At 45.8% G+C, this 22,141-nt stretch overlaps 2 protein-coding genes across 3 annotated transcripts; one reads left to right on the top strand and one right to left on the bottom strand.

Annotated features, from left to right (window-relative positions):
- Nucleotides 1-16: 16 nt before the first annotated feature.
- Nucleotides 17-7,034, top strand: TMPRSS12 (transmembrane serine protease 12). Its single transcript, XM_056322580.1, has 5 exons — nucleotides 17-137; nucleotides 1,913-2,111; nucleotides 3,596-3,867; nucleotides 4,669-4,811; nucleotides 5,827-7,034. The coding sequence occupies exons 1-5, from the start codon at nucleotides 17-19 to the stop codon at nucleotides 6,070-6,072; spliced, it is 981 nt and encodes a 326-aa protein (XP_056178555.1). The 3' UTR covers nucleotides 6,073-7,034.
- Nucleotides 6,763-21,758, bottom strand: ATF1 (activating transcription factor 1). Of its 2 annotated transcripts, none has more exons than XM_056321897.1 (8): nucleotides 21,537-21,758; nucleotides 16,553-16,669; nucleotides 14,435-14,563; nucleotides 12,485-12,585; nucleotides 12,049-12,179; nucleotides 10,469-10,648; nucleotides 10,205-10,364; nucleotides 6,763-9,822 (listed from the first exon to the last, which is right to left on the bottom strand). In XM_056321897.1, exons 2-8 carry the CDS (start codon nucleotides 16,661-16,663, stop codon nucleotides 9,678-9,680), a joined length of 957 nt encoding a protein of 318 aa, XP_056177872.1. In that variant the 5' UTR covers nucleotides 16,664-16,669; nucleotides 21,537-21,758; the 3' UTR covers nucleotides 6,763-9,677. The 2 variants fall into 2 exon arrangements, with proteins under 2 accessions (XP_056177872.1, XP_056177871.1); XM_056321896.1 differs by having other exon boundaries at nucleotides 16,597-16,669; nucleotides 21,537-21,753.
- Nucleotides 21,759-22,141: the final 383 nt, after the last annotated feature.

The following is a 22,141-nucleotide window of genomic DNA, read 5'->3' as shown; positions in this document are numbered from 1 at the left end:
ATAATTGATTACCCTCATGTGTCCCCAGCTCTGGGCCTCAACCCTCTCCCCAGGCTCCCTCAGGGCTGCTCACCTTCGGGCCTCACAAGGCCAGCAGTCGGATACAGACCCCCGCAACACCTCACTTTTCCTCAGCCGCAAGGATTTATTTAAGATTTTATTTACAAAACACGGGGGTGCAAGGGGGGGGGGGAGGGCAGACACCCCCCCAGCCTCCCCAGATAACACTCACCAAAGCCTCTCTGTCGCTTGGCTGCCTGCCTGCCACTGCGTGGCAACCATTTCTAACATTTGGCCACCAGAACATTAAAAAAAAAAAAAAAAAAAAAAAAAAAAAAGAAAAGATTCGTGTTTTAACGTTCAGCGCTCGAGGGAGTTTCTTTGGCGGGCGCCGCCGCCTCAGCGCCCGTTAGCGACGGCTCCGCGCGCGCCCGCCCGCCCCGCCGCCATTTTGTCCCCCTCGACGGAGGATGAGGCGGGGGCGGGCGGCGGGCGCCCTCCTGCTGCTGCTGCCGCTGCCGCTGCTGGCGGGCAGCCGGCCCCGGAGCGCGGCCCCGGCGGCTGCCGACGAGGAGAACGGGGGTATACCGGGGATAAACCGGGGGTAGACGGGGATAAACCGGGGGTAGGGGGCCTGGGGGGTGGCGGGCCGGGAGCCGCGCTGTGGGGGCGCGCGGCGCCTCACAGACACGCACACAGGAAAAAACTTCACCTGCACCGAAATCCCATTAATTTGTGAAGCGGGAGGGAGTGGGGTGCGCTCGGCCTCAAGGTGCGGTGTAAATCCAGGCACAAGACATAGGTGTGGAACCGGGTGAAGCGCACACGGGTATAAAGTTAAGAAAAAAAGGGGAAAAAAAAAAAGAAAAAGTGCCGGCATCTCCAGATGCTGGGCCCCAGTGGCAAAACATCTAGAGTCCTGCAGGATTGAGTCCTGCAGCAAGTAGCACTGTAGGTTAAAAATAGAAAACAAACCAAAAAAAGAAAAAACAAACAAAAAACCCACCAAACCCAAGCAAACAACCCCCTCCCCCCAAAAAAAACCAAAAAAGCCCGCCTCAAAACACCTAAAAGATGACTCCCCAAAACCCGAAATACTCACCCCAAAACCAAAACACCTAAAAAAACACAACCCAAAACCCAACAAAAAACCCACCTCAAAACCAAAACACCTAACAAATCACCCCTCAAACACCAAAAAACCCACCTCAAAACCAAAACCTAAAAAATCACTCCCCAAAACCCAAAAAAAACCACCTCAAAACGAAAACACATAAAAAAACACTCCCCAAAACCCAAAAAACCCACCTCAAAACCAAAACATCTAAAAAACCACCCACCAAAACCTTCAAAACCAAAACACCTAAGAAACCACCCCCCAAAAACCCAAAAAACCCACCCCAAACCCAAAACACCTAAAAAAAATCCCCCCCAAAAGCAACAAAACCCCCACCTCAAACCCAAAACACCTAAGAAACCACTCCCAAACACCAAAAAAACCACCTCAAAACCAAAACATCTAAAAAATCACCCACCAAAACCTACAAAACCCACCTCAAAACCAAAACACCTAAGAAACCACCCCCCAATAAACCAAAAAAATCCACCTCAAAACCAAAACACCTAAAAAACCACCCCTAAAACAGCAAAAAAAACCCCACCTCAAACCCAAAGCACCTAAGAAACCACCCAAAACACCAAAAAAAACCCACTTCAAAACCAAAACACCTAAAAAATCACTCCCCCAAACCCAAAAAACCAACTTCAAAACCAAAATAGCTAGGAAACTACTCCCTAAAAAAAAAAAAAAAAAAAAAACAAAAAGAAACACACCCCCCCCCAAGCCCCAAGCTCCCCCAAACGCTCCGTTGTTCGCTCCGACCACCATAACTGGCACCATTGTGTTTTGCAGAGTGCGGCGAGCGGCCGCTCCTGGCCACCACCTTGGGATCCCGGATCGTGGGCGGACACGACGCTCAGGCGGGAGCGTGGCCGTGGGCCGTGAGCCTCCAGAACCTCCAAGGCCGTGTCCAATTTACACACATTTGCGGTGGAGTTTTAGTTAATGAGAAATCGGTACTTACCGCTGGGCACTGCGTTACAGGAAGGAGGTATGTATTCGTGCTAACGCCTCTTTTTATTAACTATGAGGGTCCGGTTCAGCCAAGCGTCACCTGTGCTGTCCCTGGCCAAAAGGCAGATCATGGGATGAACACGGGCCGAGCTCTGGGAGCGCAGAACCAACACACACACACAAACTGTGCGGCTCCCGTTTAGCAATACGGCCTGCAGGAGGGACCGCTCGTGGCTCTGAGGACCAAAGACTGTCCCCTTTGTCACCTCTGCTGCAACGGTCACGTGTGGTGAGGGCTGCCAACCCAGCACGCCATGCAAAGTGACATCTTTATAAGTCGACGTCAAGAAGTCTTGGATATGCACTTCTGGCTTGGCCCAGAACCACCATTGTTATTTTTAATAAAGGGTCATTTTTTTTTGATCTAGGTGACACATTTGTTAGGTGGGGGCTTTTTTTTCCCCCCCCTGAAACTCTAATTTTTGATCAATGGATTTTTCTAAAATAGTAAACCCTCTGCAAAAAGATGTTGCAATATTTACATTAGAAACATCACAATTCATTATTTCTGACACTTATTTCCATTTTCCCAATGAAACAGAACCAACCAGTTGGCACTTAACCAGTTTTTCACAATGTGGTAATAACACTCCTCAGAACAGGCCTTTTAATTGTACTTGGAGCAATTCTGCTGCGTTTCAGCGCTCTCATCACTGCCCTCTTTTCTGTAATCTTTTAACGAAGTTGCAAAATCTGCACACTAGTTCAGGGAAGTTGGTATTGGGTGTGAGGGAAACTGAAAGGTAAAAATTATCTTAACTTCGTGATGTTGCCATTTATCAGGACTTTGTTTAGATCATCTCTTTGCTTCTTTAAATGCACTTTTACAAACATTCATTTAGAGAGGCATTATATTGCAAATAATTTTTATCTTACGCTCTGGAGAATTTTGGAGGTTAATGTGAATTTTATAGCCTGCCCTTTGCTCATTGCAGGCCAAATTCAACTCCCACCTAATATAAGTAAAGATTTTTTTCAACATACTCAAATAGAAATTAGTTCTGGATTACTCCGGCCCTATTTCTAAATTTAATATAAAGTTGATACTCATTATTTGTAACTTCTAGTTAATGGATTTCCCAAATCTAAGTCAAGCACGGTCTTTATAAGCATTGTGACTATAAGCCTACTTCCTTTCTACAAAATAAATCCATGTTTTTATCTTTTTCAAAAGAATTTCTCCTGGGTGGCCTCTGCTGAGATGGGGTGGGAAGCAAAATCTGAGCATCAGCTTAAATCATTAACCTGAATTCACCTCAACAACCATAACCAGCATTAGGCAAACATTCAAACCCAGGCAGAATGGTAATTAGCCAGGTTAGTTCCAGAAAGTACTTACTATAGAATTTTCAGTATATATTCCTAAAAGTGAACAAGCCAACAGCAAAACAATCGGTGAAAACAATGCCATCAAGAAATGTATTTAATGTAATTGTAAAAAATAGATAAATTCTCTCTTAGGGACCCGTACTCCTGGAGAGCTGTTTTAGGTGTGCATAACCTTCGGAAACATGGTGAACACGCAGCAAAAAGAAATATCAGACGCATCAGTGTGCACCCAGAATTCAAGAGAGAAACATTTGAAAATGATATTGCGTTATTTGAACTCAATTCCGCAGTACGCTACAGTGCCTATATTCAGCCTATCTGCCTGCCTCCTGCACACCTTTCCCCGCGCATTGACAACGCCACGGAATGCTTTATCAGTGGCTGGGGACGGACAGTGGAAAAAGGTAAAAAGATTTCCTTGCGCTGTCGATTAAGTTACAAGCTAAAAAACGAATATTGGCTTCCAGTCCCTTAAGCTCAGAGAGAGAAGTGAATTTGTTCAGTTTATAATCTCATCGCACGACATCATTAAATCCTTCTGCAACTGATTATCTGCTTTAAGGGTTTCTTCCATCGCAAGCAGATCAGATTTATGGGGGTGTAACCAAAGGCATACATTTTCTAGCCTTTCTTCCAAGTATAACACAAAAAAGGAAAACAAACTAGCCTGGCTTTCAGATTCATGGTAGAGCTACTCAGTGACATCTCCTGGAAATAGCTTTTTTTATTGAAAACCAATAGTTCCGATGCTGTGCATTGTGAACTTGGGGGTCCCTGTATATTTTATGAATTGCTGCACTCCCTCAAATTCTCTCAATCAAAATGCACGCAAACTCGATACCATGTCAGCTGGTGGCGTGCATCCTTCTTGGGCGGAAATTTCAAGGACAGCTGGGGATCATATAAGCTTGTTTGATAAGTCACCTCTGACATTTTGAGCAAGGCTAGCGAGCAGTGTTGGTATCATCGATGTTTCCTCAGAGTAAGGACTGCACAAACTACATCAAATCCAAGCTCACAAATCCTTAACCCACTTAAATTTAAATCCGTTAGAGGCAGGCACAATCTGTATTACGTACACATCTAAACACATACAGAAACACGCTTAAGCTAGCTAAAGGGGGGGGGGTGGGGGGAAAAGCAAAGAACGGCTACACCCAACAGCATAAATATTTTACCTTTCTACATGCTGTCTTCCAATAAAGGTAAAACTTCAGCTGTGTTAAAAGAAGCACGAGTGGAAATTATTCCTTCTAGCGTCTGTAACAGTTCGGATGCGTACGGAGGTCTGGTTAACAACAACATGCTCTGTGCTGGCTCTCGATCAGGAGGCACCGACGCCTGTCAGGTAAGAACAAGCGCCGTGCCCGACCTGCCACTACGGAAACCCCTGAGGCCTGAGACTCAGGGGCATCATGATGGCCAGCATTTGTGGTGCAATTAATTAAAATGGCACAAATAGGCAAGAGAAAACATGTCCAAACTGCCAAAGAAGCATTATAAATAGAAAGAGGTGAGGTGGTGATTCCAAAGAAAAAACCTAACTCAAAAACCTGTACAAAGAATTCGGTGATACTCGGAAGAAGACAAGAACACATGAGCCAAGGGAGAGGGTAGAGAAGGCAAAAATTTCTATGAGGCTTGCCACAAGGATGTCAATAAAGTAGTTATTACACAAACACACGTAAGGATACACACACACGTACCACTGTACGTATACAGTGTGTGGGAAGGACGTGGATGTCTCGCCTGCTTCTGTGCCTGCAGCAGCACTGGGAAGCGATACGGTTCAGTGACACACCAAGATTTTTATTGAAACGCTGAACAATCAGCAGCTCTTTCAGAAAAGACAATTCTCAGGTCAAAAGCACAAGCATGCAAAAGCTGGGGCACCAGTTGTGATACGGAGACATTTATAATTAAAACCCATAATGTATTCCTAAGTGCTTTGTCTGCTACTTGTCCTGCTGCTTCCCTCAGCAGTTTTCCTTTAAGTAGGCGATATGGCAAAGATTCAGGCTGGTGTAGTCATTACCGTGTTTCTCAGGACTTACACACTGTGTGGCCGGTACCTTCTCATACTGATACACGAGGAAGTTTAGGGAGATGAGCCTTAGGGTGAAAAGACGCAGAAAGCAAAACAACAGAACTTCAAAAAGACACTGAGGCTCATGCTAGTATTCCAGTCAAGGCAGAATCACCCAGCATCACCACATTCTACTCGAATTTGTGTACTGCTGTGTATTTACTGTCCAATTAACTTAAAAAAAGTTTAAAGAAAAAAAAAAGTGGAGGTATTACTGACTTAATTCTACATTATTCCCCTGAAGATGTTACTAGTTTTTTCTCTTGTTTATTTCTAGGGAGACAGCGGTGGCCCTTTAGCGTGCTACCACCCTGGTACCCACAAGTACTACCTCATAGGGATTGCCAGCTTTGGAGTTGGCTGCGGGCGACCAAAATTTCCTGGGATCTACGTCCGTTTATCGCAATACAGGGGATGGATAAAATCGGAACTTCTGCTGAGTAACAAGGCGGTGAATCCCATCAGCGTTACACTTACCATCTGCCTGACCGCGATACAGACGGTACTTGTGTGGACTTTCTGAAGGGAGAAACTGTGGCACCATCGAGGTTTGGTCTGCCTGGTGAAACTTTGACAAGGGAGCTAACTCCTGTCTCAGAATAAATCTAAGAGCCAAAGGACACACGTGCATTTTTTTAGAAGTCATGTTTGCAACTGTATGATCTGTTTTCCGCCTTTGACATCCATGCTAACAGTAAATAACAGCCTTGACCCTAATAATGAAATTGAATACAGGAAGGTTACCGACAGAAGAAACTTTTTTCCCTACCCCATTTCTATGCTTTTCCAGCTAAAAGCAGCTTAAGCACTAGTCAGTAAATGCTACCGTGGTTCTGTCGATGGCAGAGACACTCCCTCTGCTGGGTCAGTACCAGCAGAGCACAAAAATGCTTTTATTTAACAGCAGCTCTGCTTGCTGAAAATGAAAAAGGGGGGAAAAAAACCCAAACCCAAACAAAAAAAACCCACCTGCAGAAAGAGAAAAGCTATTCTCCACTAATTACCTGGAGCCAGGGTTAAAATTTAGTCACAAATACCCTAGTACTCTGGCTGCTGAACAGACACATCCAATAGAAGACCTCTGGGTGCTGTTTCACAGACTAAACATTTATTCTTGGCCACTGTACAAGAGCTGATACCACACAGCGTATGCATCCTTGGTCAGAACCACTGCAGTACTACATTAATTAAAAATAAATAAGGAACATCAGAATTATATTTTGGCGACTTTATTTACCAAGGTCAAAATTTGCAACCATCTAATTGTTTCAACAAATATTTACAATTCATATAAAGCATGTACTTTTGTTTGGAAATAACCAGCAGAACAGGATTAGGTACTATAGCTCTTACTCTCAGAATATAGGTTTTACTCTCTTACAATCTAGATTTTGAAGTAAATCCAAAATAAGTACTTCATGATAAGTGATTACTTAAAAAGAGCAAACTCATGTTACTGTTTAATATTTCCATGATGAAAAATAAGCTGCTCTTTCCCAAACACTATTTTAAGAGGATAAAAATTGACTAACGTTATGTCTGGCAGCACTACATTTGCTTCACTTGCTGAATACAGAAAGAATTGGCCACCATTTATTTTTTTTTACAGTCTTAACACTTGATAGTTGGTTTTTTTTTTCTAATTATTATTCCGTATTACAAAAGAAGGTAAAGGAACAACAGCACACAGTGAGGATCAAAATACCATACAGAGGAGTAACCAAATTCGTTTCAGTACTGTAGGTCAAACCCTCTGAATCGCAAGCCAAACAGCGCGCGCACGCCTGGTGGGAGACAGAGCAGAAAGGTCTGATTCTGTGTGGTGCCAAGCACGTCCCAAGGCGTTCGTTTTTCCTCAGATTCCGCTAACAGAAACGGGAGGCACCAACCGCCTCTGGTGGAGCAGTTCCCTAAGGTCAGGACTTTCTCCACCTTGCTCGTTATTTCTGACGTGCAGCGAAACCACTCTTTTTTTTTTTTTTGGATATGATCGCCAACGGAAACGTACACTCCGGTCTGGCCTAAAGGAAGCGTATTGTGGATCGTGTCCGTAGCCATCATCTATTTAGAAACTTCAGAAAAAAATCTATTTTTCTAGCCCACTAACAATGTGATTGTGGAATGCAGTCTTGCTCATACCATTTGCAAAGAGCTCTGCTTGCTAAGAAGTCCATTAATTCAAAAATGAGTAAAAGAAAAAAATACGGACTGACCATATGATAAGCGTTACACATCTAGGGAGTGAGTACATCTTGTAATTTCATTCAGATCTGAGCTAGCACGACACACACACGGAGCTCTAACACCTTTGTAATAGCAAAGTCCATAGTGCAATTCCCGCTGACATAACTGGAAGCAGGATTCGATCCTAACTATGGAAAATAGTGTATTTATTACTCATGCAATAAGCACTGCATACACGGTTTTCTATGTCACAGAATCACAGAATCACAGAACGGTCAAGGTTGGACGGGACCTCGGGAAGTCACCTCGGCCACGGCCCTGCTCAGGCGGGGGCACCTGGAGCAGGCTGCCCAGGCCCGCCTCCAGCGCCTGCTGGGTGTCTCCCAGAATGGAGATTCCGCACCCAAAAGAGTCCTGATCATGTCAAACATTGAATTTTCATCTGAAACAAATCAAAATCATACAAACTAGAATCTCTGAGAGCAATCAGATCTAATGTGCAGATAATATCAACTGTGGGGAATAGAAAGCCCTGATCTTTTTTTTTTTTTCTTTTTTTTCCCAATACTCTTCAGGATTTTTTTTTTGCAAGTTGCCTACAGACATACAAAATTAATTCAAATATCTCCTACACCAAAGAGGATCTCATTTGACTTTGTACTATCCATAAAAATATATGCTTGAAAATCTGGTTCACAAAATATTTCATTTGTTTACTAAAATGAAATATAGAAACTGTCAAAATACGTATATAAACTCAATTTCAGAATTTGTAAAGATCACAATTTAGCTACAAAATATACCAACCATCTACCTGTTTTCAATAGAATATTTTCTTACAAAGATACCATTACTTTGCAAAATATCGCCTACCTTACAAAATTAGTCCGGAAATTTTGCACTACTTTCAGCATATAAACCATATATTAGAACCTCATTAACCCTTTGGTATGTATCTTCAATTCTTTATTTTATCCTCCTTCTTCTATTTGGTTTAAACGTTCCAAAGCATGGTAGAACCTCCAGACAGGATAAGCAATGTGTGTTTAACTGGATATATAATCAGCACACAATTTATTTTTTTCCAATTATAGATGTTTATCATGCCCAGCAACTAAGAACAAACTATCGTGAAATCATTCTTCAGAAACTTTTGTCTGCCAGTACTCGCTCTACCACACTGGACTTGAAAAGAATTGGACGTGTTGAATTCTCTTAAGAAAAGTCAACACCGGATTTCATGTGCCTCAAGACATTTTCAGGACTAGGCCTCTCGCTGCTTTCTGCAGATCCTTTCCAAATTTGATAAACACAGCAAACATTGGAAAAAAAAAACAACCCAACAAAAACAACACCCCCAACTTTTTAAACTGTCAGCCGAGAAAGAGTAAACATAATTTATAGCTCTAGCAAAGTATTAGCTTTTTTTTTTTATCATCTGCACCTGTAAATAACCATTTACAGGTTAAAATAAAAATATTTACATACAAAGAGCTGAAAGAAAAAGGATTGGAAAAGAGTAAGAAATCAAAACATATACTGGTTATAAATGTTACTAATAATGTCAACTATGGCAAGGATTCCATTTCATCCACGTTTTAACTGTAACCAAATATTGCCTCCGTTACAAGAGGTATTTGTAGAAATTTTCCAAGAAATTCTAATCACCTGCCTCGTAAAACGTGACTGTCCTTTAATTGTAGATGCAATCTTGACTTTATAAAGTTTCCAGTTGTGCCAGCAGGAATTTTGGTGAGGTTTTCTTGTTTCCTTTTTGTACTTTTGTCACCAACACGTTGTAAATAAAATCTATAGAGTCTTTAAGCTGTGAAATCTAGGTAGAAAAGTTTCAGTTTTGACCTTTCATCTAGTTTAAAAAATTCAGTATAAAAAAAATTTCTCCTCTGAAATTTAAACAGTCCACAAAAGTTTTACCTTCTTTTCTTACACACTTTTATGACAGTAAAGATCTTTCAAAGTTTTTAGCTCTTCAATTAGAGTTTTGTTCTGATTTTCCAGGACCGCAACTCGATTTTCCAGGCATTTAACATACTCTTTCTTCTTTCTACGGCATTCTCGAGCAGCTTCTCTGGAACAGAACAAGCAGAGGGAATTATTTTAGATTTGAGACGTGTCTGGTTTGGGAACATTTTCAGCCTGACCACCAGGTGAGCAGGGAGCCGGCACAACCAAACCGAGAAGCACGCAACACTAGACGGAGAGCACGAAGTTTCGCCGTAGCTGGCAGTACGCGTGGCAGTCAAGCTGCACGGAAAACCCCGTTTGTTTTTCTCCAAACCGCACAAGACAGAACACGTTTTGGTCAGAATTTCCCATTTTTTTAGTCACCGGACACAGCATGCCACACTGATGGCACAATCAGCAACGTGAGCGTGCAAGGCTCGCCGTTTGCAGATGGATTTCAGCACACGGAACCAACAAATCCAAGCAGCCCACGTGCACTTCCATACCTGTTCTTCATCAGCCTTATTTCTCGTTTCAACTGCGGATCATCTGTCTTACTTGTCTGTGACGTCAGGGTGACGGGAGATGTCATCACGACGGTCTGAGGAAGGGAGGTGGTGGTTGGTGTGGTGCGGATCTGGTAAGTCTGCATGTCTCCTGATGCGGCTGCGATGACAACAGCAGAAGGCATCAAAACGCGGGAGCGTTAGGAAGTTACGCTCGCAGTAGCGGTCGGCGTTACTAGCCGTTGCCAGAAGGCTTGTACTCACTCTGCACTACCACCTGGTTGCTGGGTACGAGGATCTGTTGCCCATCTGACGTTTGCGCGTACTGCAGTATTGTCGTCCCCGGCTGAGTACCACTGGCGTTGGTCATCGTTAGCGTCTGCAGACCCTGCACACCATCTGCCCCCGGGCTGGCCAGCTGTAACCCGTTGGCGGCAATGGCAACTTGAAAAAAAAGAAAAGGAACAGGCGCACCAGCGTTTGTAACTGTACGTTGTAACATACAGATACAGGTAAATCTCTAGGCTGTGTAGCTACTCCCCCTGCTGAAACAGTGCTGGTTTTGAAGGGCTTTTTCCTTCCATCGCGTTCAGATCGTGCTACGAGGGCTCTTACCGGGGGTAAGCTGCGAGGTGTCGTGGCGGGGGAGCCACCGGGGGGGCCTCTGCAAGCGGACGTGTGGGACTGGGGGAGTGGGTGGAGGGAGGGAATCCTCCCGCTTGCTCTGCCCTGGTGAGGCCACAGCGGGAGGGGCTGTGCCCAGCGCTGGGCTGCCCATTTCAGATGGGGAGCTACTGGGGAGGGGCCAGTGGAGGCTGTAGGGATGGTGAGGGGCTGGAGCATGTGCCTGATGAGGAAAGGCTGAGAGCGCTGGGGCTGTTCAGCCGGGAGGAGAAGGCTGAAAGGGGACCTTACCGATGTCCCCCCGTATCTTAGGGGTGAGCGACAAGGAGGACGGGGCCAGGTGCTTTTCAGTGGTGCCCAGCGACAGGACAAGGGGCAACAGTCATGAGTGGGCACAAGTCCCGTCTGAATACAAGGAAAAACATCTCTGAGGGTGACGGAGCCCTGGCACAGGCTGCCCAGAGCAGCTGTGGGGTCTCCTGCCCCAGAGCCACTCAAACCTGCCGGGACATGATCCTGTGCAAGCTGCTCGAGGCAACCCTGCCTTAGTGGGGCTGGGCGATCTCCAGAGGCCCCTGCCCACCCTGTGATGCTGTCTGTCCTGAGCCAGACACCAGCACCACGCAGGCCCCCGATGGCCACAGCTGGTGGCTCCTCACTGGAAATGTACTTAAAAAAGGAGCAAAAATCCAGACAGGCAAAGGAGTTGTTGGGGAGCGGCGAGAAACAGCCGTACGATGCCCAGCCCAGACAGCAAGGATGGGAAGGAGGTGCTCCAGGGGTCGGAGCTTTTCCGTGCGCAAGCACAATGAATATTAGGTGATAAAATCAAAGGAACAAATCCTTTTTTTTGCTACCTCCCTGACACCACAGGAACACCTCATGGTGTGGCCCTGTGATCTATACAATGGTATCTTCACTGATCTTACATTTTTAATTAAATGTAACACTAGAAGACTGCTATGTATTTCCTAACAACATCCTCTGAATGTCTTATCTTAAGGTGTAAAAAATTAAGATCGTGAAGCACTGAGTTTATCTGAAGCCTTTAGATACCAGTCTATTTCCACATCGTAACAGTACTAACCTTACTGACTGTTAGATAAACCAAACCTTTTGAGTCTCAGCTTAGTCAAATACATAACAAAAAGAAAATCTGTATTTTGAGGTAAGTTGAATAAAAAAAGTGTCCTGTTAGACATATATTTTGTGTAACGTACTGTACTGTCCAGTGCTTGTCTGGTAGATAGGGGTGGGAACGGACATAGATGTAACAGTAGAGACACCAGGGCTCTCCTCATCTCCTTTTCTATCACGTGTATCTTCAGAAGAAAGATCTTTCAAAATTTTCCTATTAAAAAAAAAAAAAAAGAGTTTATCAGCTTTTAATACCGGGAAAAAAAATTACAAATTACCGCCACGGCAGTTACAAACTTCTTTTAGTTTAGTTCTTTTAGGTTAGTTAAGTCAAAGTCTCCCTGTGGCAAATGCTAGCTAACATGGTGTCATCAAACCGTTCACTGTGTGAACAGATCCCACGTGTGTTCCAAGAGAAAGAAAACAACCTGAAGGTTTGCAGAATGCAGGAAGCCCTTGAAAGAAGCTGCTATTTTGGTTTCAAATGAGAATACAACATCTATTACATCTAGTACTGACCGGTAAGATGGACGACGAGCTAAGATGCCTCGAGCTTTCTGTGAAGAGCCTATGCTATCCGATGAATCCTGAGAATCTTCGCTCTCAGACAAAGATGATACCTAAAAAACACATTCCACATAGTTATCCAGTACATTTCAGAAGAAAAATCCAGACAGGATGACACATTTTAACTGTGTATGAGCTAAAGCTGCTTGAAAACTACACAAATGCAGCAAATTGCAAAGATAAATGAAAAAAGGCAGATTTCTAGTTTCAGTGCTAGCTACTACTTCTAGCGGTTATCAAAGACTTTTACGTTAATAAGGTCATAATGAAACAGACCCCCTCCCCCCCAAAAAAGCAAGCTCAAGGGATTCTCCCAAACTATTTATCACATTAAAAGCGGAGAGAAGCGCACCATCTGAAGCTAGCTGTTCCAGCTGCATTAAACCGCAGCGTTAATCAATCTGGAATGTTAAAACAGCAGTGTGAAAAAATACAAATGGTTTACTAATAGCTGGTGTGGTCTGAAAAGGTGCGCCACTCCCACACGCAAATGTGTGTAGGGAGCTGGTGGGAAAGGAAAGAGGAACATCATTTATGTACAGAGCAAACGTGTAAAATACCGCAAATCTTTTATGTAGATTTTAGAGCACATTTAGAGCAGTGTATCGTGTTGGTCAGAATACAAGAGTCAACTGAAAATGATATTTAAGGCAGCAGCGTATCAGGGAGTAAATGGGCAAAGTATTATCCATAATTTTCTCTTTATTCCACCCTGTCCTCATCCAGCTGGCGAGTTATTTTTTTCTCTGATGCTCCTCATTAAATACAAGCTAACAAATTGGTCTGTGCTTATCTATGTGCCAGCAACAAAGCCAAGAAGAATACATACAGCTCTGGGACAAGCGTTTCTCACTTCACTGCTGCTACGGAGACAAAAAGAGCAGCCTACTATCAACACTGAAAACAAGCTGCTCGTGTATCACTTCTTTCCTCCCTTTGAGCCCCAAGGCCATGATGTTCATAAATTACAGAAAAAAAAACAAAACAGGAAGGAACACAGTCAGTGGGAACCCTGCAGCTAGAACACGATGATGGGAACGGGATTAACGAAGACTCAGGTAACACCACCCTATAAAACAGAGCTGAACTGTTCTCAGCAAAGTGAACCGTGTTTTCTTTTCCATGATCTGATGTTACAGGCACTATGACAGCTGAAAAGGCATCATAGGTTTACTTTTTATGATTTCTCAATTTAATGTCGTGTGAATAGATAAGCAGAGCACAAAGGAGCAGTGACAAATTAAGGCGTTTTAGCACCGCTCCTCCCATTGCTCGGCTGACTAGCGCAGTTATTTTGCAGTGCAAATCCCACGCCGTGCTGCCCTGAGGGCTCTCTGCAGCCAAGAAGTGAATGAAGTAGTAGCAGCCCCCACTGTAAACTCACCAAGGCGCCTCTCTGAAGTGGCTTGTACAACAATCACATGGCAAATGAGTAAGAGACACAAGCAGAACACTTGGGCACCACAGAAGCAGAGTCCCAGCCTCCAGGAGGTGAGCAATCAGCCATCACTCAGCTCTACCTTTCCAAACACACAGTTCTCTTCACCGGCTTATTCTACGCTTTCCTTACGCGGGTATTAAAACACACCGGCTGCGTGTCTGTTAAGAGCACCAACTAAAGAGTTGTGGTGTTCTCGTTGTTTTATAAAGGGAGTCAATGTTCAATAGCTTCATTTCAACTCCAAAGGCAACTTTAGAGTTGAAATACCAAGAATTTCAAACCTCAATAATCATCAAGAATGATGTATCCCAAAAACACCGTCACCGGATTGCTCACCGTCTCTCACAGCAGGGCCGGAAAGGCCGCGCCGTGGCAGTTCACTGAGCCAGACAAGCCTTTACAAGTCTCCCCACCTACACAAACCAGGATCCTGGGTTATTTAACAGATGTTCAATAGTTACCTGCACTGTTTGCACCTGAGGTGAGTGGATTACAGAAGAGGACTGAGCTGTCTGAATGACTCCCTGGACCTGGACTTGTTCTCCAGGAAGCTGAACAACTGTCAGGGGAGCAGGACCTCGGAGAGACATCTACAACAAAGCAAAGAACCATTAACAAGAGCGTTTGTTCCACGGGGTTCACAAAGCACGTAGACATGTAGGAAAACCAGTGGAGAACACGCATTAGCAGAAGCTTCTTGTAAGTCTACTGAAGTCACCCTTTAAAAGATGCTCATTTTTGAGATGTGTATCTGCATACAAAAAAGGCTGAAACAGTTGCTTGTTTCCTTAGGTTAGGGGGGGAAATCAAGTATGTAGCATTATGAGAGATTAAAATGCTGCAAATTAAAATGAGGCATTAAATACATGCGGTTCTAAATGAACCACAGTGAAGCAGATTTCTTCAGATTCACAACACTGAGACAAAGTGAGCACGACTGCTTTCACCTAACTCCATCCATATGCACAGATAAAGCCCCACATTCGTGGTAGTTTAAGTTTTTATTCCATTTTCAGAGTGTATTGGACTTAGATAAGCAGAAATAAAAGTGCCTAATAAGTCACCTTGATTCTCATTAAATTAATAGGAGTTTAGGGCACTAAAATCTACATCAAGATGAAATTATCATGGAGACTGAGGGCTTAGGACAGATCAGAGTAACAATACTAAAGTAATGCAGAAGGTAGCATGAATAACGCACGTATTTTGTGTTCTTGGATATTTATTTTTTTCTAAGCAACCAGTATGAGGCTACGGTTCAAAAATGTCACAGAGAAGAAATCACAAGCGTTAGGTACAGCAAAAGCTGATCAATCTACTTGGAAAGTTCAGGGCAGAAGGGCTGTAACTAAAGGGACGTAAAAGGAAACCAAAGGAGACGAGGTATGCAAGCTCCAGACAGGGAAGAAGAACAAAGAGCAGATTTTTGCAAATCAAAATTACAGCATCTGTTCTTTCATGTTTTAAAAATGTTGATTTAAATAAATGTTGTAGCTTGTAGCTGAAATCCAGGTTTAACTGGCAAAAAGTTAATTATTACTGCTACCCCTATGGAAAAGGCTACTTTACATTCTGGCAGATTTGTATTTTTGATGTTGAAGTCGCACGAGCCTTTGCACTTAAAAATTGATTAAAATTATACATGTAGATGCAGAAGTAAATAACCAGTTTCCTCATCAAATTTCTTTTTATTAATCTGGACTATAGGAAAAGATGAAGGGCTCATTAAAACTCAAGCAGGTAACTTCCCATTTAATACTACTTGCATGTTGTACATCATAATGTAAGTTGCACTGGCAACTTTGTGTAAAACCAGATCAGAAAACCAGCCTGTAAACCACCAGCAGGATGCTGCCGGTGTCCTGTCCCGGCTCTGCCTCGTGCAGTTATCTACATTTTGCATCAAAATTGAAATTGTCTCCACAGGGTAAACAGCGGAGGAGCTGCAGCACTCAGCTGTTCCACAGGACGGCTGCGTGGCCGTGGGAGCAGACTTCCACGTCTCCCCGGGGATGCTCCTTCAGATAAGGAAAGCCAAATCACGAGGAATTCAGCTTCAAGCTTTGAAAGCGAAGTTACCTTGTAGTAAGTATGTCAAATTTCCAACTTCGCATGATTTATTACGTTTAGATACATTCAAGTTGGGCTAAATTCCAAGTGTTTCCATGGTGCTGAGCACCCAGGATTGCCAATACTACAAAAGGAGCTGAAAATGCTTTTTTGTCTGAAAAAAATTTATGAAAATTAGGCCTTCAACTCATCACCAAGCAGCTCCTGTGTGTCAGGTCGATGACGATTTCAAAGGACGTACAATCTAACAAAAAGACCTGGCCGCATTTTTGCGCTGTGCAAGCATGAAAAGTAATTTTGGTCTTTTGAATACAAGCCCCTCGAGTCATTCTACGTCGTCCATCGACAAAGTAGCACGTTTTTCTCAACCCTCTTTTTGGTTGTTTTTTTTTGTTTGTTTTTTCTTCTCTGTGCATTTCTAAACCTCAAGGATTACTATCGTTTGTCGTACATCAAAAATGGCTCTTAACTACCTCAAACGTTTTGCTGAGATTTGGCCCAGGCTTTACCTGTTGAGCAATATGAGAGAGCTGAGCTGCCTGTAGTGTTGTACCTTGTACAGCTGCTGTTTGGGAAGGCGTCACTGAACTGTTACTGCTGCTCTTGTGCACCTCTTCCATAATCAGCTACAAGAAAAGTAACGAGTTAAATTCAGTTAATAAGCAATGCAAATGGCAGACAGGTGCCCGGCTCCCGCTTGACAGAATCTCAGGGCATAATTGCTTTTAGTCTTATTGGGATATTTTTAATTAATTCTTTGTCCTTTGGTGGCACTTGCTGTTATGGAATAGCCCGGCATTTTTTGTCACTTCCCTGTTTCGGAACCAGTGACAAGTCCCACTTCGTCCTGACAACACCCAGGATCCCACCGTCCGCCAGCGCTGCTTCAGACCTACCCCGTGCTGAACTGCACTGTCAAATGTATTTATTCAATTTCCTGGTTTGGTTTTTTTTTCCCTAATAAAAATAAAGTCATGAGATCTAGGAAGAAAACCAAGCTAAAGCGTTCATCCTAAAGAATATCCTGCTCTAAGTAAACTTATTTTCCAAAGTCTTTTACCCCTGTTACCAGCCAAACCTATTTTAAACCATCTGAAGGTGTATAAATACAAAACAAGGATTCAGAATCAAAGCAGAGAGAACACAGATTTGGATTTTAAACCCTGCAAAAGTCACTCCGTCTCCATATAATACAGTCAGCAACACTTCTCTCATTTCTAAGATTTTATATTTAACTGTTCGACGCCTTGACAGCATCCCCCCTCCAATATTGGGGGATTTAGTGATGTAAACCCACATGCTTTTAGCTGGGGCGAGTGGGTGGACCAGCCTAGAGCATTAAAAGATGGTCGGTGAGTGTTAAACATTTTGTCACAGAAGGTTTGAAACTGTTGAAAGGACAGTTGCTATGAGACTGGAAATTACATTTCTTTCTGTGGAAATGTGAGTCATTGATTTTTCCCTACTGAGATAAACCACAGCTCTTGCAGCCTGACGTATACTTAGAGGGTAAAAAGTCAACGTACACCAAGACCAGAACCTCGCTCTTGCAATCCTTACTTGTGCGAGGAGCCCCACTGCAGAGCTCCTCAAATAAGTTACTAAACCAGGATTTTGCTGAGAGAAAACCGATGGTTGGGTGACACAAGAAACTGTATCTGCAGGAAAAAGACGTTCTCCAACACACGAGACGGCTTCCTGACGTCCTTATGTCTATAAGCATAAAACGATTTGTCCGCAGTTGAAGCTGAAGCAGCAAAATGAAGGCTTCACCCTGGAATAAAAAGCTCACGGGAGGCGGGCAGTGCCTCAGCTGTTCCCAGCTTCTGGAAACCTTTAGCTAATCAACCCTCTCCCGACTGCCTTTGCTAAGATTATCACATCGCTGCTGCTGCTAATGCAGGAGTGCCTGCCCCTCCGCGTCGCCCGCAGCACGCAGCCGAGCGGCGATCCTGCCTGGTGCCCTGCTCCGCCGCACGCTGTTCACGCCCCGCGCAGGAGCGGACCCTGCGGTTCTGTCATTTTGCTGCTCCTGCTGCTGCAGAGCTCGCCTGAAAGTCGGAAAAACTGTGTTTGGCTTTTGCTTTTTGTTAAAGCGAGAAAATTGAGAACTAAAGTCATCTAAGTATCTGGAAGCTATAAAAAACAAAGAGCAGAATTAATGACAAGCACGGATAAGGGACGCAACTTTCTCCACCCTCTAATGTAGTTTTAGCTTTTTGTAAAGGAAAATCTACATTTCATCCCCCTGCAAAGGGAGCATCGCAAGTAAACAGGGCCCTGTCAAACTGAAATCCGATCAACAGCAAAAATTAAAATAAATTTCCAGCGCTACAGAAATACCCCAATTCATTTCTGTAGCGCTAAACCACATTCTGTCTCCCCCTCGCTCTTTTACTGTTTCGCTCTGCCTTATTGTCCCACAAAAGACTCACAACTGCCCCAAAATAGACTGCAAGAAACAACAAACCCACAGATACAAAACTACCCAAAATAAACAAACTGGGAAGAAAGCACAAAGGTTTTTGCTGATCTTTCTCTCCTAGGTGTGAAGCCCTACTTACAGGAAGAAAAGATAAAGTATTTCCCATTATAAATGTGATTTTCAAGTTTACTTCACCTCTGCCTGCTCTGTAATACTTTACAAAATAGTCAACCAACGTCTATCAATTCTGGTAAAACTGTATTAATAAAAAAAGATTTACCAAGTGATTGTAACAAGGTGAAAATTACTACTGCGCCTTCCAGCCTCCACTGGGTAAAGGAGGAGCAGCGCTACTTGGCCTTGCAGGACTGTCACACAAGAGTCACATGCCTCTACCTTGCTAAAACAACATATTTTGCTGGAAAACCACAGATTTTCCCTTGGAGTGGCCTTCCAGAACACCTGGAACAGCGATTCCCATCTCTCAGCTTTGAGGAAGACAGTTCCAATGCCAAACCTCAACCTGCAACGTTCTCAGCCTTAGAAAAGAAGTACCAAAGACGGAAAATGCATCAGGGTTTCAGCTCTGCACACCACAGTTAAAGCTGCTTCCAGCAACAGAATATACTTTTCGCTGAAACCGGCTGCATTTTGGGGTGAGGGGAGAGTTTGACACGTCACAGGGCACTGGCAGGAGGGAATTTGTAAAAGCAACACCCAATGATTTATTAGCCAGAGAATAGTTATTGTTGCAGTCTGCATGAAACCCATGTTTTGATAATCGGATGCCTAAGGATGGTGCTTGTCAGAATAAAACCAATGCCTCCACGCAGCTGCTCCTCAAAAGTAACTCAATTTAAGGTTCTGCAATAGCAGCATTATGAAGTTTGTTTTGAAGGGCTTCGAAACTCCTGAGAATCGGCTCTCTCCAGCCCAAGAAACCCACTTCACTTTAAACGGAGTCTGAGCTGCCAACATCTCTTCCTTTTAAAGAGAAATGGGAATGGCGTATTTCAACGTGGGCACGTTTAATTTATCATCCTGAAGTTCATACATACCCTCCTAATCCCACAACGTTCCTTCCTTTGAACCCCTGCTCAAGAACCACTGAACACAACTCCTAAACGGCTGAGGAGTACCAATTAAAAAAGAAATAAATAAACAAGGAAAGCCCATTCCCACAGCTTTTACTAATCCTGACAAAAAAATCCTAACATGCTAAAGAGACGGTCCCTTACAGACATACCGTGTCTGCTCAGGAACGATCTCCACAAGATTTTACCCTGATTCACTCTTTATTGCAGCGTCCCGGGAACCGCATACTGCTCCCTTGTCCTTACGATTTTGGTTTTGCCAGATCATCCGAGACAGGGATTGTCTCTAGTTAAACACTCATAAACCAGCTAAAAGTCACGGATTCTCGGCCTCAGGTGAAGCTTCAAAGCATAATCAGGAGGCAAAGAGTAAGATAACGGATCATAAAAGCTGTCCGTGAAGGCAGAGACGTGAGCTGTAGTGTGACAGCCCCACAGCAAGAAACCAGCTTGTTTTCCCCTTTTAAATCCAGCAAAGAAAAGGCCCGAACGATGTTTCGGCATTGCAATATTCCAAGAGGCAACTGATCTTTTTTTTTTTCTTTTTTTTTTTTTTTTTTTCTTCCCCGAAAAGACTTTATCAAGTCAGAAATCAAATAGCGGATGCCAAGTTTTATTCTCAAATACTAAGTGACAAGAGTCAAATATGACACAAGCAAATCACAGAAAGGGATTTAAAGGATTTGGTGAAATTATACTCGAGTAAGCTGGTGAAATTTTGGATTCTTTAACACCCCCAAATAAGCCACCTTCACCAGTTATGGCAGCTAAACCACTATTTACTTAATTTTGCAATTAAGACACTTGGGGCAAGTTTTTTCATCCCGAAGACTAACAGAACTCCAGTTTTTTCCAGGAACCGGTGAAAGGCAGCGGGGCAAAGGACAGCACATCCTCCCAGTTTGTGCCAGCAAGCAAGCGAGGAGACCTGAGTCAACGTACCCAGTGACAGTTTTGGATCCCAGTCTACAAATCGGCACAGGAATACTCCTCCAAACTTCGGGAGCACTTTCCATACGTGTTTTCTTCCACTCACCCCCCCGCCCCAGCCTCGCGCAGCGCAAGGAAGCTCAGCCAGCGTTCCCACAGGAGCAGCATCAGAAATAAAAGCGTGGATGTCCTAGTGACATGAGGGGTCTGGCTATTTGTGACAGGAAAATATCCCTGAGCGAATTTACCAACAATTTGTGTCCAGCCGCCTCGAACCAAGCCGCGACTCGTGGCTTCGAGGGTCAGAAGCCTCACGAGAACGATACGGGGTGAGAATTAACAGGGGGGCCAAGGTGATCCCGCCACCCAGGGCCTCGATTTTCCATGGGTCGATCCCAAAGGGCTCCGGAGCGGACGGGAGCGGGGCTGGAGCCGCCAGACGGAGCCGGGGGCCCCTCGCCACCCCCCGCTGTCCCGGAGGCTGCTCGGCCCTGCCCCGGGGCTCGGGGGGGGCAGGGACGGGGCCCGGGGGTCACGGGGGGGAAGGGACGGGGCCCGGGGCTCGCGGGGGGGACAGGGAAGGGGCCCGGGCGGGGACACACAAACCGGGCCCGGGGCTCGGAAGGGGAACACGGACCGGGCCCGGGGAGGACGACACAACCCGGCCCCGGGCTCGCGGGGGGCGGGAGGGACGACACAGACCGGGCCCGGGGGTCGGAGGGTGACAGGGACGGGGCCCGGGGACACACACGGACCGGGCCCGGGGCTCGGGGCCCACACGGACCGGGCCCGGGGCTCGGCGGACGCGCAGGCCCGCCGGCAGGGCCCCTCGCTGCAGGGAGAGGCCGCGGGCCGGGCCCGGGCCTGTGGCGGCGCTCGGCCGTTCCCCCGCGGCCCGCAGGGACGGCACCGGGCGCGGAGGGGAGCGGCGCGGCCCGGCCTAGGCCCGCGGGCGGCGGGGGCGGGGGGGAAGGGGCGGGCGGGGCGGGGGGGAGGGGGCGGCCTCCCCCCGCCCGCTCGGGCCTCGCCGGCGCCCGCTCTTACCTCAGGGGCCCGCCGGGCCCCGCCGGTGGCCGCGCGTGGGGAGAGCCGCCGCCGCCGCGCCCGTCGCCGCCTCAGGAAACCGGCGCCGGCGGCATCGTAAACACGGCGGGCCCGCGCGGGACGCTCGGGGTGGGCGGGCTGCGACCATAGAGTCTCCGCGGAGGCCTCGCCTAGAAATCCCCACCATAGAGTTCCCACGGCACCGAGCCCCGCGCGGGGGGGCTAGAGCGTCCGCTCTGGCGCCGCCTCCAGCCGGGCGGTTTCCAGCGGCGGGTACCAGCGAGAGGCGGCGCTAGAGCGGCGCTGCCGGCGCGAGGGCGGGAAGGCGCCTCCAGCGGAGCGCGCAGGCCGCGGCCGCAGCCCGGGCCCGGCGGGCGGGAATCGCTCGCCCCCACGGGATCCACGGCCCTTCCCTCCGTCCTCAGCCGGGGCACGGGGGTGCGTGGAGTCCGGGAGCGAACGAGGGGGGCGGCTCCTGCCCCCGCGCCAGGCCCGCGGCTGCCCGGACTGGGTCCGGCCTCAGCCCCTCCCCCCTCCCCCCTTCCCCCTCCGGGGCGGCAAATTAATTTTTTTCTCTAAATAAGACGCTAATGAGCTGCCCGCGA

The sequence above is a fragment of the Falco biarmicus genome, chromosome 19, assembly GCF_023638135.1.
Source record: "Falco biarmicus isolate bFalBia1 chromosome 19, bFalBia1.pri, whole genome shotgun sequence".
In the NCBI taxonomy this organism is placed as follows: domain Eukaryota; kingdom Metazoa; phylum Chordata; class Aves; order Falconiformes; family Falconidae; genus Falco; species Falco biarmicus.
This window is presented reverse-complemented; position numbering and strand designations above follow the sequence as displayed.

What these genes read in the sequence shown, in the direction of transcription:
- ATF1 (XM_056321897.1), bottom strand. Translation starts at nt 16,663, where the DNA reads ATGGAAGAGGTGCACAAGAGCAGCAGTAACAGTTCAGTGACGCCTTCC. An exon ending in CTCAGGTGCAAACAGTGCAG is followed by an intron (nt 12,586 to 14,434) that starts GTAACTATTGAA and finishes TGTGTTTTTTAG; the next exon opens with GTATCATCTTTGTCTGAGAG. An exon ending in GACAAGCACTGGACAGTACA is followed by an intron (nt 10,649 to 12,048) that starts GTACGTTACACA and finishes TTTTTTTTCAAG; the next exon opens with TTGCCATTGCCGCCAACGGG.
- TMPRSS12 (XM_056322580.1), top strand. Translation starts at nt 17, where the DNA reads ATGTGTCCCCAGCTCTGGGCCTCAACCCTCTCCCCAGGCTCCCTCAGG. An exon ending in GGGACGGACAGTGGAAAAAG is followed by an intron (nt 3,868 to 4,668) that starts GTAAAAAGATTT and finishes CTTCCAATAAAG; the next exon opens with GTAAAACTTCAGCTGTGTTA. An exon ending in GAGGCACCGACGCCTGTCAG is followed by an intron (nt 4,812 to 5,826) that starts GTAAGAACAAGC and finishes GTTTATTTCTAG; the next exon opens with GGAGACAGCGGTGGCCCTTT.